The 16458-nt window shown below is 39.8% G+C and overlaps 1 protein-coding gene across 1 annotated transcript in view; it reads right to left on the reverse strand.

The window, feature by feature from the left end:
• Positions 1-618: 618 nt before the first annotated feature.
• FAM171B (family with sequence similarity 171 member B) overlaps positions 619-16458 on the reverse strand; it is a 60840-nt gene continuing 45000 nt past the window's right edge. Inside the window, exons 4-8 of the mRNA XM_032860266.1 lie at positions 14819-14977; positions 10903-11073; positions 6921-7037; positions 2203-2326; positions 619-1960 (exon numbers count right to left, since the gene is read on the reverse strand). Coding sequence (XP_032716157.1) covers positions 619-1960; positions 2203-2326; positions 6921-7037; positions 10903-11073; positions 14819-14977 — 1913 coding nt within the window. The remainder of the gene's footprint in view (positions 1961-2202; positions 2327-6920; positions 7038-10902; positions 11074-14818; positions 14978-16458) is intronic.

Consider the following 16458-nt stretch of genomic DNA (forward strand, 5'->3'; position numbering starts at 1 on the left):
AAAGAGCTGCTTTTTCCCTCTCTAACAACCACGTAGCTTCTTGCCTATCTTCCATGAGCAAGATGTATTTTGGGGTTGGTACAGTGCACATGCTTTTTACTGCAAAAAGGGAGATATTGTTTGGCCTTTAAATTCTAGAGGAACATCGAGAACGTTTATCATTATTTTCACCTACAGGCAGGAGAACGTAACAGTCCTATGTCACAAGACTACGATGCCCACGAGTTTCGTTTCTAAATGTTTACAGGGGCAGGCATCAAAGCAGAGGCCACATTTCTGAAAGCGACTTTCGGAGTACGCACTTGACCGTTTTTGTTGAGAGAGGGCTACGTCGGCTGAGCAGTATTTTCAGAGAACTAACGTCTGGAAGCTACTTCACATTTTGAGCTCTCGGATACTTCAAATTCATGACTCAAAAGTAAATGAAAAGAATAGGCCAGAAAAAGCATTTCTTGGTATCTTTCTCTTTCATTAGTGAATTGCCATTTTACTATTTACTCTGCTTGAGACACGTCCAGGGACCATGACTGCTCAGTTCCAACTTCTTCAAAAGTTCAGACAGCGGTTTACAAGGAGCAAGAATGAGCACGAGACAGCACACTCACAATGTCCTCGGTGTCAATTCATGGGAATCAGCGGGCGTTCCTCTCGCTTCTTCCAGATATTAGTCTTGCTATCTTTTTTGGCTAGCGGTGGTCTGCCCCTTTTCTTGGTGGGGGACAGACTGGCTTCAAAGCCTTCAACAGCGCTTCTTCTTCCCGGAGACTCTTCCCCGGGGTGCTCCAGGATCGCTGCACTCCCTCCATCCAGGATGTGCCTTAGAGCTGGGTCCTCGGGGGAGCAGACAGTGGTTCCGCTCTCACTGCTGCTCAGGTCTAAATCTTCTAAGTAGAGGATCTTCGGCTGATGCATGCTTTTGATGAACGTTTTCTCCCTCTCGAGCCTTCTGCTTGAGTGGTGCTCATTCATGTCCACCCCAGAGTCCAAGCTGGTGTCATTGCTCTGGGTTCTCTTGCCCTTTTTCAGGTCTATAAAGGAGTGTCTCACCTGTGCGACTGGTTTTCCATCAAGAGACACGAACCATGCTCTGGGGTGGGGGGAAGGCTTTCCCTTGGACAGCTCCAGGAGCGTCTGTTCTGAAATTCCCTGAAGCTCTGAGGAAAAGGGAGTCATTACGACAGCTTCGTTTAGCGTTCCCGGAACAGAAACCGACTCTAGTAAGCTGTTCGAGTATCGGCTCCAATCTGAAGTCTGGGATGGCAAGCTCTGCTGACCTTCAAGGGGGATATTCTCTTCCCTGGCATCTGGGGGCTGTTCATGAGAATGCACTGGCATTTTGGGCAGTGTCTGTGTGAAGTTCTCTCTACTTACTGGTTCCATCAACTGACCATAGACTAACTGTCCCTTTCTTGGCAAAGTAGCTGACTTAGCAGTATGTAACTGCTCTGGAGTGGAGAAGAGGTCAGATGTCTGCAGGATGGCAATGGGCTGACTGTAGATATGCATAAGCTGTTCAGGAATGTGGGAATGTCCATAGACCTCTTCATGACCTGGGCGGTATCTCTTTTCTTGTGCATCACCTAGAGATGAAGACAGATTGCTGTTAATATGTTTTGGTTGTTTGGACCCTACATTGGGCTCCAAAGACTGTGATGGGTTTCTTGAGTAGTTGTTTTGATTGGCTGATAGAAATGGAACATCTTCATTGTAGATTTTAAAATTGTCCCGAGTTTTTACCATGGAAACTCTTTCTTCTGCTTCTGCCTTTGCTGGCTCCTTTTTCTGGGGGCTAAATGAGGAGTTTTTGGCATTAAATAACTGTGACTTGTCCTCGGCTTTTAATGAAACTTTGACTGAACTGATGTGATTTATGTGTGTTGTTGAAGTTGTCTGGTCTCTCTTGAGGACTTCAAGTTTAGTGATATTTCTTTCTCTTTTCTGTGGAGTACCACACTTATCCCTAGAGTAGAGAAGATGGCAAAAAGTGTTTAAAACTTAGGATTTACAAGAGTCATAAAAAAAAAAACTATCCCATGATATGGTATTAATATATACAATGCTACTGTTAGAGTATATCCACTTTTATTTTAATCTACATATTGTAAAGATCAACCTACTTATTTTTACAAAGAACCTTTGTAATACCCAGAACACACTGACATGATGACAGTTTTCTGTATTTATAAATAATATTTTTCTTACCTGCAATAACAAAGAAGTACAGCAAAAAATCCAATGACAATGACTATTGTTCCTCCTAATATGGCTGTGAGAAACACTGTGTGGTAGGCGCTTATGTCCCTTGCGTCTCCATTTATACCTGAACCTAAATGTGAAACAGAGAAAATATATGGTTTTAGATAAAATTTTCAACCATGTCCTATTCTGAGTACGTGCACACAGAGTAAGCACGGGTACACAGTGCTGTTTGGTTGCTCCCGTCTCAGGGGCAGGCTTCCCCGTGGGCGGAGCACATGTTCCCTACACTTTGGGCTTAATGGGTTGACTTGTTCTGCTCAGTGAAATGCGGACACCGTGAATGAGGCTGCATGATATGGTCCCGCCCTCTCGCTGAGACCCTCCAATACATGAACAGTGTATCCCGAAGTGCTGCCCTTCTTTCAACCTATGTTCTGGAATGAGAACAAATGTGGAATCAAGCCACGCTTGACAGCCGTGACGGCGGCTTCCAGGCCGGGCAGTGAGGAAATCTGCTTCTGGAGGCAGTAAAACGGACCCACACTGTAGGGTAGCAACATCTCTGGTGGAATGAACTAGGAGAGAATATTTCTGTGCCCAGAGGTTTTGGGAGAGAGTGGTGGTAGTAAGACTTATTTGCTATATTCAATTTAAAAAGAAATTTTAAAGACAAATTCAAAAAAGAATCAGCTGAAGGAAGTAGGTATGAAAAGTTTTTTAGAAAGAATCCAAAAATTGGGGCACTTGAAGAATTCAGTTGCCACTCTTTCAGTCTGGCCTCTAGATGAAGATGCCACATACAGGCACACGGGGCCCGTGACCTTCCTACTTGAGGACACACGGAAACACTGCGGCTGCCCCAGCTTCACTGCGGTCAAAGTGGATTCATGCGCTCGGATGGCCAGTTGGAGGCTCTGAAGAGTCTGCGTGACAATAAATGCAGCTCATGTCGAGGTAAGCCATGGTGATATCACTGAGACTGCACGGTTCACAGTGATGTGACGCGTCCACTGGTCATTATCAACTAGAGTCTGATATGTGTGCAGGACGGTGAGGTGGGTAAGAGTGGTGACAACTGGTTTTCTAGCAAAGTCTACCATGAGAAATGTCCAGAATGAGGCTTTTAACTTCACCCAGGGCATGAGAAAAGATTGAGTGTCATGAAGTCTTTGGGGCCTTTAACTTCTGCACCATCTAATTTGATAAAACGGAAGTACTAATAATGGTAGTAGTAAAGGTTTCGGAGAATAAGTATTGTGATTATTCATACAAACTTTGGAGCGAGTGTCCTCAATTAGAATCCTAGTCTATTTCTTTTTTAAGAGAAACTTGTTATTAAAATTTAATTTTCTTTAAATATATACCTTTCTCCCAGCTCACCCGTTCTCTGGAGGAACAGAAATCCCCACCCCTGCGTACATGAGACTCCACGTATACAGCCTGATACGGCGAGGATGAAGCGTAAAAATACTAGTTACAAAAGGGAAGAAGGTAGCTGTTGCTACCTTCACTTTCAGACACCCCCACCCCCCGTCACTACAGGACCCTTTTACTCCTTAAACAAGTGCACAGGAATTCATTTGAGTGCGGAGGACCTGGATGTACGTCCAAACCCCAACACCACCACTTATTTCTCTGTGATGTGACGTTCTCGTTTATCTCTTGGCCAAGTTTCATGAGTTTGTATCTTAGTTTGTGTCTGTCAGATCTCACCTATGAGCGTTGTTACAAGGATTAAAAGTAAACACTTATTAAAGCACTGAGTGTGAGCACATGAGAAGCCGTCAGAAAGCGCAAGCTGTATGACACCTGCTGTCAAATGACGCTTCAAGGTTATACAAGAACAAGCACCACAGTACTGGCCTCCATTTCCTGTATTAATGCTAAGTGATAATAAAGTGCTTATCATATCTGATAGACAATCGAGTCTAGCACTGCACGTTACGAAGATTCTTCAAACAGAAAAGAAATAAGAGTAACAGTTCTGTCTGCACATTCTTATCCAGGATCCAGAGCGGCAATGGAGTAAAGTCTGATAACTGAGTGAAATTCAGCTTCAAAGGGTGTATGAATATACGTTTCCACAACGGAATAATGCTAACACTTTTTCACTGCACAGGATTCCAATGGAACACACTTCTGGAAATATGAGGTGGATACTGTTTGTTGCGTTTCCCCCAGATTTTATATGTATGACAACAGCAAAAAGTATGCATCTGTGTGTGTGTGTGCGTGTGCACACCCACCTAAAAAGAGAAAGGCAGAGAATTATATTTTCACTTAAATACATTTGAAGATGCATATTTAAAAACAGTCCTAAGTACTTGTTTATTAAACTCTACTATAGCAATCTATGAAAAATAACTTGATTTTAATTTCTTGCACTTATTTTCCAAGAAATCCTAGAGTTCTATTTGATTTTTTTTTAAAGAGATTTAGTTTGTTATTAACCAAATTTTAAGTAAAGTAGCTCCATCACACCAGACACTGGTCCATCAGAGGACCAACTTTGATGTAAAAAAATGTGATTTTACTCATAATCTAAAATTTGGGAGGGATGAAGGGATCATCATATCCAACTCCTGCAATTTAGAAATAAGAAAACTAATATTCAGATGGTAAGTACCTCTTTCAGGCTCAGCCAGATATTTACCGGCAAAGCGAGAGCTACAGTCAAGCCATCTGTATTTCTAGCACAGTGCTCCTCTGGCTGTGATGCTTGCTGGTGGATTTTTAGAGCTGTCACTAGTAGCTATCTAATTCAAACTAAATGGGAACCCCACACGTCTGTGTTGGTACTCTGATTCACACAAAATCTTTTCCAACATATAAGCTAAAACAAAACTTCCAGCTACTCTAGAAAATTACTTAACTTTTATAATTCATAATTATATAAATTGTTTTCAGGTATCTTTTCCCTGTAAAGCACATGTCTCTATAAAACTCAATTGTTCCTTAGATTATTTTTATTAGAAATTAAATAGCTTGGATTTAGTCGAGTTGAAGTATTAAATATTAATTGTTCTTTTTCATCAAGATTTCATTAGAGTTGCAGATCTAGAATGAACTAAGGTCAGACAGCTGGCAAGACTGCAGGATATTTTGCATCATGAAGAACTAAAGTAACCACGCTCTGGGTTTTGAATAATCTTGTAAGCACTAAAGTTCAAATAAAAATAGGGAGAACATCCCCCTTGATCATAATGGTTAATGGCTCATATTTCTTCTACTGGAACACTAAATTTTGGTTGGATTGGGGAAAAAAAAAAAGGCTTGTCACCTTGCATGGTTTAAAAGTCAAAGGTTGTCAATATAAAATGAAAAAAAATTAAACTATTAAAAAAGACACTTGCAGAGAGAACAGAGCCTTCAAATTATTACTAGACAGCCATAGCAAAGTTAGGTGTCGAATGCTGTGGACAATGTATGTGAAATGTCAGCCATGCCCTGCATCGGGGTGTGCGGCGGGACTGTTCCCAACTAGCATGCAATGAGCCCACTGCCTCTCAGCTGGGAGCCAAGACCTTCCACGAACCAGAAGAATTCTCGGACACAGGATGAAAGATATAGAAATGACATATGCATTCAACCTTCGCACTCCCCCAAAACCTCACTAAAATGGGGCTGAAATTTTGCCTTGTTTTGTTTTTATAAATCAACCAATCCACAGGTTAAAGGAGAAAAGCAGAACAAGAAAAAAGAGCAAGGAGATGCGGAAGGCTGGCAAGTTGACTTAGCAAAGCTGGCTACTGGGAAAGCCAAGAAGCACTTCTGTGGGTACCAGTGAGCACCCGCATGGCCCATGAAGTGGGAGCAGGCCTGCTGTGCAACCGGTCTACACGACCACAGGTTAGAAGACTTCAGGAAGACTTAATGGATCAAACATGCATGTTTGAGTATTTTGAGATTTATACAACCCAAGATGCATGTGTGATTTCCTTACTACAAATCACAGATAGTCTGATAGCATGTTAAATCTAGGAAAAATAAAATACGCATTTGTCCTAGAACATGAATACACCATTGCTAGTGGACAATTCCTAGCTTTTGTCCACCTTCAGTTCCTCTGTCAGGCCAACCTTCATCTGGGATATCACGTGTATTATCTTTGACATAGTGTGGGGACACTATTTTTCAACAGCCCTTGCCCCAGGAGTGTGCTCTCGACCCAAGTCTGGGCCAAGCAAATTCTTCATCCCTAGAATGAAGGAATGGTGTGAGGAAAAGATTGCAAAGGATCAGGGTCAGTCATATATGCAGCAGCAATCATGACAAGACCATCAAATAGGCCTGAAAATGGGGTTCCCTAGGATTTCTGCCTTTTAGAATCTAGTTCTCTAGCCTTTCCTGGGACCCTGTGAACTCCCTATATCCTGATACACTCTACGGACGATCCCAGATCTGACCCTGTTGCTCACCACCCAAGGCTCTAAATGATGTGGTGGAATTTATTCTTGAAAAGTAAGCATTTGATTTGAACAAACTTTATACCTCACAGATTCATCAGACATCATAGCCATAAAGGACCTTATAGTTCATTGAGCTTAATCTTTTCTTATAACACATGAAAAATATTAAAGTTGAGATCAAGAGACTAGAAGCTTTTTCCAGCATTATACAGTCGATAAGTGGCAATGTTTAGAATAAAGTCAAGATCTAGCAATACCAATTCCAGTTTCACTATCTGGATTTTTTTCAAATTACTTTTATTTTTACAATACCTCTAGTTCCTGGAAGTGGAGCTGCTATCCAGTAGCCCAAATGTGGTGCATCATATGTCCAAATTAAGTGATTATTATCTGTCTTGACTGTCCCCTGGCCATGATTTATCCAAGCACCTAAAAAGGCAAGTAAAAAATACCAGTTAGTTTATGTCTTTAATGCTGATGGGAATTTGCTGATAGTCATGTAGAGAATACTTTGCAGGACTCTTTCAAAGATTATGAAAACTCTGGCAATATATTATCATGGATAATATATATCATAATACAGTTCAGAGTGGGGTGCCTGGGGAGCTCAGTCAGTTGAGCATCCAACTCTTGGTTTTGGCTCAGGATATGATCTCAGGTTCATGAGATCAAGCCCCACGCCAGGCTCTGCACTCAGTGTGGAGTCTACTTGGGATTCTCTCTCTCCGTCCTCCTCTCTCTCCCCCCATTCGCATGTGTCCTTTCTCTTCCTAAATAAAGAAGTAAAATCTTTAAAATATATTTATAGTGCATATTACAGTGATATATACAATAGAAAGCACACATATTTATGGAAATCATGACTCCAAATAATGTTTAAATTGTGCGTACTGAGATGTGGGAAGGATGTGAATAGTGAAATCCAAATTTATCAGTAGGTGGTTATTTGCCACCTGTTCTAGGATTCTGATTAAATACTTATGTATGGTTTTTGGCCTTATTAATTTTTTTTATTAAATACTGTTTTGGTCTAGTACTGTTGGCCTGGCTCTTTTAGAACCAGATCTTTAAGAATATTTTTAAAATGCTATCTGATCTGGGGCACCTGGGTGACTGGGTCAGATAAGCTTCCTACTCTTGATCTCAGCTCAAGTCTTGATCTCAGGGTTGTGAGTTCAAGCCCTGTACTGGGCCAGTGTGGAGCCTACTTAAAAAGGAAAAATAAATAAATAAATAAATAAATAAATAAATAAAATGTTATCTGATCTATAAAATGCTATCCATAAAACAAATAATTCAGTAAAGCTCTTTTTATGAAGATCTTTTATAAAGTTGAGTATAACAGAACTTTTTATAAATTCACTGTATATTTGTACTTGGTTTGTTAATCCACTGTAATGATAGATCTACAACATGTAAAAGTTTGTTTTTTTTTTTTTTTAGATTTTATTTATTTTTTGACACAGAGAGAGACTGTGTGTGCACAAGTAGGCAGAGCAGCTGGCAGAGGGAGAGGGAGAAGCAGGCCCTTCACTGAGCAGGGACCCGATGTGGGGTTTGATCCCAGGACTTTGGGGTCATGACCTGAGCCAGAGGCAGCCATGTAATGAACTAAGCCACCCAGGCGCCCCTAAAACAGTGTTTTTAATAAGGTAGACAAACTTGATGGAAATGGATCAAATTACTATGTTTTAAATAGTCACATTAAAATTAGGCATTACTTATCTGATCTATGAATTCAAAAGTTTTGTTACTGGAAGGCACATTAGCGACAAAGGCCTTTGTGGGGAAGAACAATCAGAAATCAGAACTCAACACAGATGTCCTTTGAAATGTTTTAAAACAACACTTGTTTCAACAAAGTACACAATCCAGGCCCAAATAAGTGATTTGTTCAAATTCCACAGCTTTTCAATGGACTAGACTCCAGGGCTTAGCGCTTTTAAGCCAACGATTACAACAGATGATTTGGTCTCCGTCCCCGTCCTGGCACCGAGCTCCTCGAGTCTTTGCAGTTTCCTAAGTGATAAAGGCGGGAAGAGTGCTTCTTGCCGTTCCTGACAACCCACTTTCAACCACCCCTGACTTTGTGTTAATGAGGTGATATTCTGGAAAGTTCCGTGGACGGCTGGCTGCCAGGGAAACCCACTCTGTGGTCAGAGGGCTGGAGCTCCACTGCGCACCCCCCTTTAGGGCAGGAAGACGGGCTGGAGAGGAAGCTCTGCCACCGCGGGTCAGTGACCTCGTAGCACGTCCACACCACGAAACATCCCTGAACTGCAGGGATCCGAAGGGAAGTCGGCAAAGACATCGAGGTGGTGGCAGGGTGCTGCACCCAGAGGAGAGGACACCCTTTATAATAAACTGGTAATCCAGGACATGAATTTTTCCTATGAGCCCCCCCGGTTAAAGTCTACTGAAAAGAAAGATTTTTCCCGAGTAGTAGCTGCCCGAGCTCTTGGGTTAATGGAGTTCTGTGGGCAGCTCTGCAGCTGGGGAGATGGCCACGGGGGTCTCCCGCTCACCGCAGGCTGGTCGGAAGCACGGGTGACACACGGGACCTGCACTTAGCCTCTGAGGTGGGGGCCGGGGGCAGTCTTATGGGACAGAGTCCTAACCCGCGGGATCTGAGGTTCATGCCAGGTAGACAGTGTCTAAATTGAATAGAATTTTAGGACACCCAGCTGGTAGAGAACTGCTGAGTGTGAGAAAAACAACCCTCTCCCCACCCTCCACCCCCAACACTTGGAGACTAGAAGCAAAGTACTGAGTGTAGAACTGCCTTGAGATGAGACTTCGTTCCCTTACAACTGTCTTATATACTTATTAGTTTCCACTTTTTCTTAAAAACATGTTTCTATTATTGTTTATTTCTTATGGTGACATTTATTTTGTTGTTTTGTTTTGCCTAACTACCCTTCTAATTACAGCGAAATCTTATTTTAAGTCTCCTTTGAAGGTTGATGGCTCCCTATTTTCCATCCACAGGATTAGCTGCGGCTCAAACACAGAACCTTAAGCCTAAAAATATCCGTACTTTTTTTTTTTTTTAATAAATCTGTACATTCTATTTGCAGACCACAAATGTTGGTTCTGAAACGGGCACAAAAACTCCATTCTACAATCGCAGTGAATCCAAGAGTTCATGCAATTGGTACTAGGGGAAAAAAAATCTTTCTTTTCATTAGATTTTAGGCATCAAGTCTGAGCACCTACATCCTTCTTGCCACTCTGAAGGCAAATCTTACCACACAACGGTGTTAACACAGGAGAAACAGACAAGAGAAATCCTGTGAAACTGTCTAGGCTCTGTGTCCGGACTCACACAAAACAATTACGGATCATATCCCTTCTTTAGTTTGGTTTGTTCTGCAACTTAAGAGACTCCCATCTTATTTACATGGAAGCACAAGAACAAAACCAAGGGAAGCAGAGGAGGAAAACATGCATCTACTTAGGAGGCAAAACTCAGGGACCAAAATTGGTATCTGAGTTTTCTGTTTTGGGATTTTTTTTTTTAAATAATCACTCTATATCTTAATAATACAATGTTATTTATTTTCATGAAATAAACAGACATTTCTAAATTGCCTTAACCAACCTTTTAAATACAAGTTCATATTGCCTATCAAAACAAAAGTCTATTAAGAGTAGAAATAATTTTTTAAAAACGTATTTCTACTTTTCAAGATCTTGGGGGATATAAAACAGGCATTGGAGAGGCACCTTGCTGGCTTAGTCAGTAGAGCACAGGATCCTTTTTTTTCCCTTTTTTTGAGAGAGAGAGACCGTGAGGTGGGGGAGGGAGAAGCAGACTCCCTGCCACGCTGGGAGCCCCACGTGGGACTCGATGCTGAGCCCACTGAGCCACCAGGTGCCGAAGGACATGACTCTTGATCTCGGGCTTGTGAGTTTAAGCCCCATGGTGGGCATAGAGTTTTTTAAAAAAAGGGCAAGGGAATGTGAATAAATAATGCTATTTTTTAATATAATATATTTGCATCATTTTCCCCACATTTGTATTATACTAATCGCAGTGAGGCCAATTTTAGTCATTTTAAAGTACTTATAACAGTAACATATGTGCTCTACTAAAGATAAAACATTCAAATATAAATGATGTATTTCAATGTTTTAAACAAGACAACTTAATTATTTTGTAGTAAACATAAAAATTTGCCAACTATACCTCAGTAAAGCTAAAAAAAAATTTAATAGTAATATAGAAACATTTTTTCTAAGATCAAACATTCAAAAGGAACATATTCAAAATATTTTCACCCAGCTCACCTACCTGTGCTCATATCAAATGTCCAGGCAGGTATATGATCCCCTGCACTTAGATCATTTGTATGTAGAAGGGGGAGAGAAACTTCAATAGAACCATCCACTTTTAATTCTTTCCCTCCAGAATATATTTTCACACATATTGCGGCAAGAGGAGTCAATTCAACACTTTCAAAACCTAAAAAAGACAGTTTATTAAAATCATATGTAAAATACGGGTTGTAGTTACAAATTAATAAAATAGGTGACTAAAATATTTAATTCTTTTATTCACCTACAGTTATCCATTTTAATATCAATAGATACTGGATCATTATTAGAGAATTTAAAATATAAACACAGATTATACTTATATAACTTGACAAATCACTATGAGCCTAGAGACCTAATTCTTCCAGAGTCATGTGATTTTAAGGTCACCGGAATCTAATTCAGCGTTTTAAAAACCTATGAAACAACAACAAAAATACATCTCACTAGTGTCCTACCCAAATAAAGGTTCTATCATACCACAACATCAATGCAGATATGGGTCTAAAACTTGGTCTCTCCTGCTCCCAAAACCATCTGTTTCAAGTACTAGGACAACAGAGTTGGTTATACTCCTTAAAATCACCTTGTGTAAAAAACATCCTGACTCAAATGCAAATTTTTTTAACCTTTTATTTATTTATTTGACAGAGATCACAAATAGGCAGAGAGGCGGAGAGAGAGAGGGGGAAGCAGGCTCCCCGCTGAGCAGAGAGCCCGATGCAGGGCTCGAGGCCAGGACCCTGGGATCATGACCCGCGCCAAAGGCAGAGGCTTAAACCACTGAGCCACCCAGGCACTCCTCAAAATGCAAATTTTTGATAGGTTTGACAAACATGAAAGAAAATCAGCAATATTGTTAGCTGATAAAGGTAATAAGCTTTAATATACATTTGACTAATAACATAATTGAAAGAATATAAACTTAGACTAAATATTAGTATTAAAATATTACTTAGATTTCAAAGCTTGAAAAGTAGGGAAAAGGAGATGAATAGAATTGGTTACAGTGTTTTGCCTAAGGTTTTAAAGTATGATTATACATATAATTTATAACATGCCTTAAATATCAGGAGCTACCCACATTTCTCTATCACTGAGGGGAAAAGAGTAGAAAATGCATTTGTTTTCTTTTTTAAATATTAGCAATGTCAAAGTAATAATAGACACCAGAATAGGTATAATGAATAAAGTAATATGGTTAACGATGTTACAATTTAATGTAAATTTTCTATAAAGAATTAGATAATTTTAGATTTCCCAAGTACATTTACTAATACATTAGGAAGAGTTGACTAAAGTATATTCATTACATATTATTTGCTCTTCATGGATAAACGTGAACCTTCAGCTTAAAAGCTAGAGTTTTGTTCATTCATTTAGCAAATATTTATAACAGGGCCCCAGGAACACCACATGCTCATCTTGTTCCAGAAATGCAGTGGGTGCATAAGCTCTTACACTGGCTTGCAATATATTTTTCACCATCCTCATTACTATCAAAAAGGCTTTTTTGCATTTCTTTGCCCATTGTCATTCCAGCCCCCCCATTGGAATGTAAGTGTGTGGTAGAAGATACCTTACTGGGTCTTTGAAGAAAATCTGGAAAGACAACCTAAGTGCAAGGTCATAAAAGCTGCCTCTCTGAGGAGGGGATGTGTGAGCTGTGGCCCAATGCTAAGGGGCCATCCATGCAAAGACCAGAAGGTTAAAGCCCCCAAATCAGAAGTGATCTTGGTATGTGCAAGAAAGGAAGAAGGCTGATGGGCAGAGAGGCAGAAATCGCAGAAGGCCTCTGAGTCCATGGAAAGGAATTCTCATTATCCCTTCTACTACACCTGGTGTATACCTTCAGTTATCAGACAGAGCAACTATTGGCTAATGAAAAACTTCCATTAAATGTAAGACAATTAGCCTTTCTAAACTTCCTAAAACACTAATCATAAGATGAGCAAAATAATGCCATACATATTTTATAGACTAGTTAGACAAGTCAAAATCCAATGTAAGCCCAAAGAAATTACCATGTAATCTGTTAGTAATCATAATCTTTTATCAAACTATTTGATAAAACCCACTGGCTTTCTGAGGTGACTGCTTTCAACTCCATCCCCGCCCCCCCAGTTCTGTGCAGTCAGTGGCTTGGCCTACTAAATGCGGGTGAAGCTGAGGAGATCAGCCCCGCCACCACCACTTGGGATAAGGCCGATTCAAAGAAGGGAAAGAGACTCGTACAGGGACAAGGACTAAAAGACAATGAGAAGGAGGCAACTTGAAAAAACACTTCCATACTCCTAGAACTCTAGAACTAAGCAATCCAATAAAGTAGCCACCAGCAACATGTGGCAACTTAAATTTAAAGGAAATCAGTGTAGTTGTCTGGTGCACTAGTCATACGTCAGGAGCGTAACAGGCACACGCAGCTAGTAGCTACCAGGTTGGATAGAGCAGAAGAACCTTCCCATTCGACAGCCCTGCTCTACAACTAAAATGTTAGCAGCATTCTCATGATAACTGAAACATTAAGGGCATAATCCCAAAAGCAGGTGGTAGAGGAAGGCTGGAGGGGAGCGTGTACGGTGTCTCCTTCTCACTGAACCTGGTGAATCTCACTCACAAACACTCTCCCGTGCAACACGACCTTCGTCTGGGAAATGGCAGACTGCTCTCCTTCATGCAAATTCTTTTATTTTGAGCAGTCTCTAACTTGCATCAGAACAACTTTGGCAGGTGTCCTAGATTGGCTTCTTCAGGAAGCTGACGCTAAGGTAACAGTTTGGAAGGAGACGGAGGAGTATGGAGAAGAAGGAAGGGAGCCCAAAGGGGAAACACTAAGGAACAGATATGTGCTCTCTCTGTACTCTTGTCTACCAGTCAGAGCTTGCCCTTGTGAGGGCCGCCCCAGCTTGCTGGACTAGGGGATGTCCTCAGGCAGACCCACAGGTGTGCATGGGAGGAAACACAGGCCTGTAAGAGAACAGTGAGGGTCATCTTGCTGGAGTAGTACGACAGCAGGCAAGAAAAAACAAAGAACAAAAACATCTACATGTCTATTACTCTAATTTCTGGTTGTTCCCCCAAATGAAGTGGACCAAAATCTGACACAACTGAAGTCATCAGAAATACAGATTGTCAGAGGTGATTTTTAAAAAGTCGTGAGTCAGTTATAGGTTGCAGTGAGTGGCAGAACTGGTGGCATGCATGTGGAGGTACAGAGGAAAGAGATTTTTAGGGGGTTTATTCATGGCTGTATTAAATGTAAAATTCCATCATCCTCTTAACCTTTTAGGTCACGACAGCCATGCATACATATATGCTGTCGAATCTGGGATACAGCTGACCCTTGAGCAACATGGGGCTTGAGAACAGAGCAGGCCCATTTATATGGACTGTTTTTGATAAATACAGTACTATAAATGTATTTTCTCTTATGATTTTCTCAACAGTTTCCTTTCTCTAGCTTAGTGTAAGAATACAGTATACAACACATATACAAAGTAAGTTTTAATGGGGGACTGTTACCGGTAAGGCTTCTGGTCAACACTAGGCTCTTAGTAGTTAAGTTTTTGGAGAATCAAAACTTATACAAGTTTTAATGTGGGGGAGGGGACAATCCCTGCATTGTTCAAAGGTCAACAGAATATATTTTTAAGATATTTATTTATAATTTTACTCATAGGAAATACCAAGTATATTTGATAAAAAAAACTTCTAATTGTTTACTCTAAACCATAAACTTTATGTCTAACAATTATTCATAATTAATTTGATAAGATTGGATAGAAGATCAAATTATAAAATATGTGTAAGCTTAAATCAAATTTTTGCTTTTAAATATATTTCTTAACTTCTAAAGTTATATAAAATAAGACTATGTAAAAATTAGATAATACCTGATTTATGGAGAGTAATTCCAGTTGTATAGAGGAAGTTGTCCACCTTCAAAAGCTGCTGTAGAACCGTGAGGTAGCCTGTCACATTGCTAACGTGATGGTTGCTGGGTAGCTGAATTAAGGCTTTTGAAAACTGAACACTTGGCTGAGATTTGGCATCTGGAAAAGGGAAACCTCATTAACAGACAAAACAAATGCACATTAAGCAGAGCCTCATCCCTCAGACACTTTAACATCTCATAATTATTATTTTAAATTCAAAACTGAAATGGGTAAGAAATCTCAACCTCTTTAGACCACACAAGGCACCTGTACCCTAGAAACCGCTTGATTCTTCCGTCCAGAATTTCCTCACCCTTTTCTTGGTTCACTCCAGGGAACCACATACCCTTTTAGTCCATACAGTTCACTTGGGTTTCATTTCTGTAACAGGAGTAGAGGTAATGGCGCATCCAAAGTGGGCTGGAGCCGATCAAAATGCTAGGCATCCAGTTCATAAATGTCATCTCATGTCACTAACTGTGAACGGACTATTCTTTAACATAACTTAGGGAGTGAGAACTCAGAATATTGATACTTCTGTAATTAATGCATTTTTAACAATCCAAGGATCAACTCTTAAATCATTAAAACTTATCAAAAACATCAACTATTGCTTTGACTTTAAGGCCACTGATAAAGACAGAAGCAATCAGTTAAATTATTAGAATTTTGAAAGTACCAGTTTCTAAATAGTTACATGACAATACATGATAAATGTAATACAGTTCTCAAAATCAGTGTATAGTTTACATATGAAGCTAGAAAAATAATACCTGGAAATATGGGAAATAAAAACAATACATTTATTATATTCTTATTTGGTTAAATCATTAAATGTAATAATCACTTAAATGATTAACTCTGATCACTTAACAGATACTATCTACACCTTACTTTCTAAAAATATGTGTCGTGAATTTCACAGTAACAGAGGCTAATTGAGACATGAAAACTGAATGCAATACCTAACCGTAAAATGGAGTGAGAAAAAAAAAATGTGTCAGTGGACGAGACAGGAATTTGGAAGGTAAGTTACCCTATCAAAATAATTTTGCTGAACTGTGCCTTGGCCATTTAATATCCCTATTCTTAGGAATTGCATGCTTAAGAATTTAGAGGTAAAAGGCCGTGATACTTGTAACTTACCTTCAAATGGGTCAGGAAAAACAAACAAACAAACAAAAACAAAAATAAAAGGCAAACACAGAGCACAATTACACACAGTAAAGCAAATGGAACAGTGTTATCAGTAGATTAACCTGAGTGGAAAGTATACAGTGGTTACTTGCTTCTTATTCTTTTCTATATTTTGAAATTATTTCTGAATTGGAAGTTATTTCCAAATACAAAGTTAAAAACTTAAAAAAAATATATGTGCCTTTATTATGTTGAAGCCCCAAATTCCTTACAGTTGAAAACATGTACACTAAGTAAAATGTCTGGCTGAGCTCCTCTAGGGTTTTGTACATTTCTGAAGTTTCCAATTTCTCCCGCAAACCTAACACATTTTGGTTGTACAAACCATACACCTTTCTGATCAAATCCTGGAAGAAAAAATATACATTTTATGGAAGCTGAGAAGCGAAGATGGGTATTCT

The sequence above is a fragment of the Lontra canadensis genome, unplaced genomic scaffold, assembly GCF_010015895.1.
Source record: "Lontra canadensis isolate GAN:19392208 unplaced genomic scaffold, GSC_riverotter_1.0 scaffold18, whole genome shotgun sequence".
NCBI classification, from domain to species: Eukaryota; Metazoa; Chordata; class Mammalia; order Carnivora; family Mustelidae; genus Lontra; species Lontra canadensis.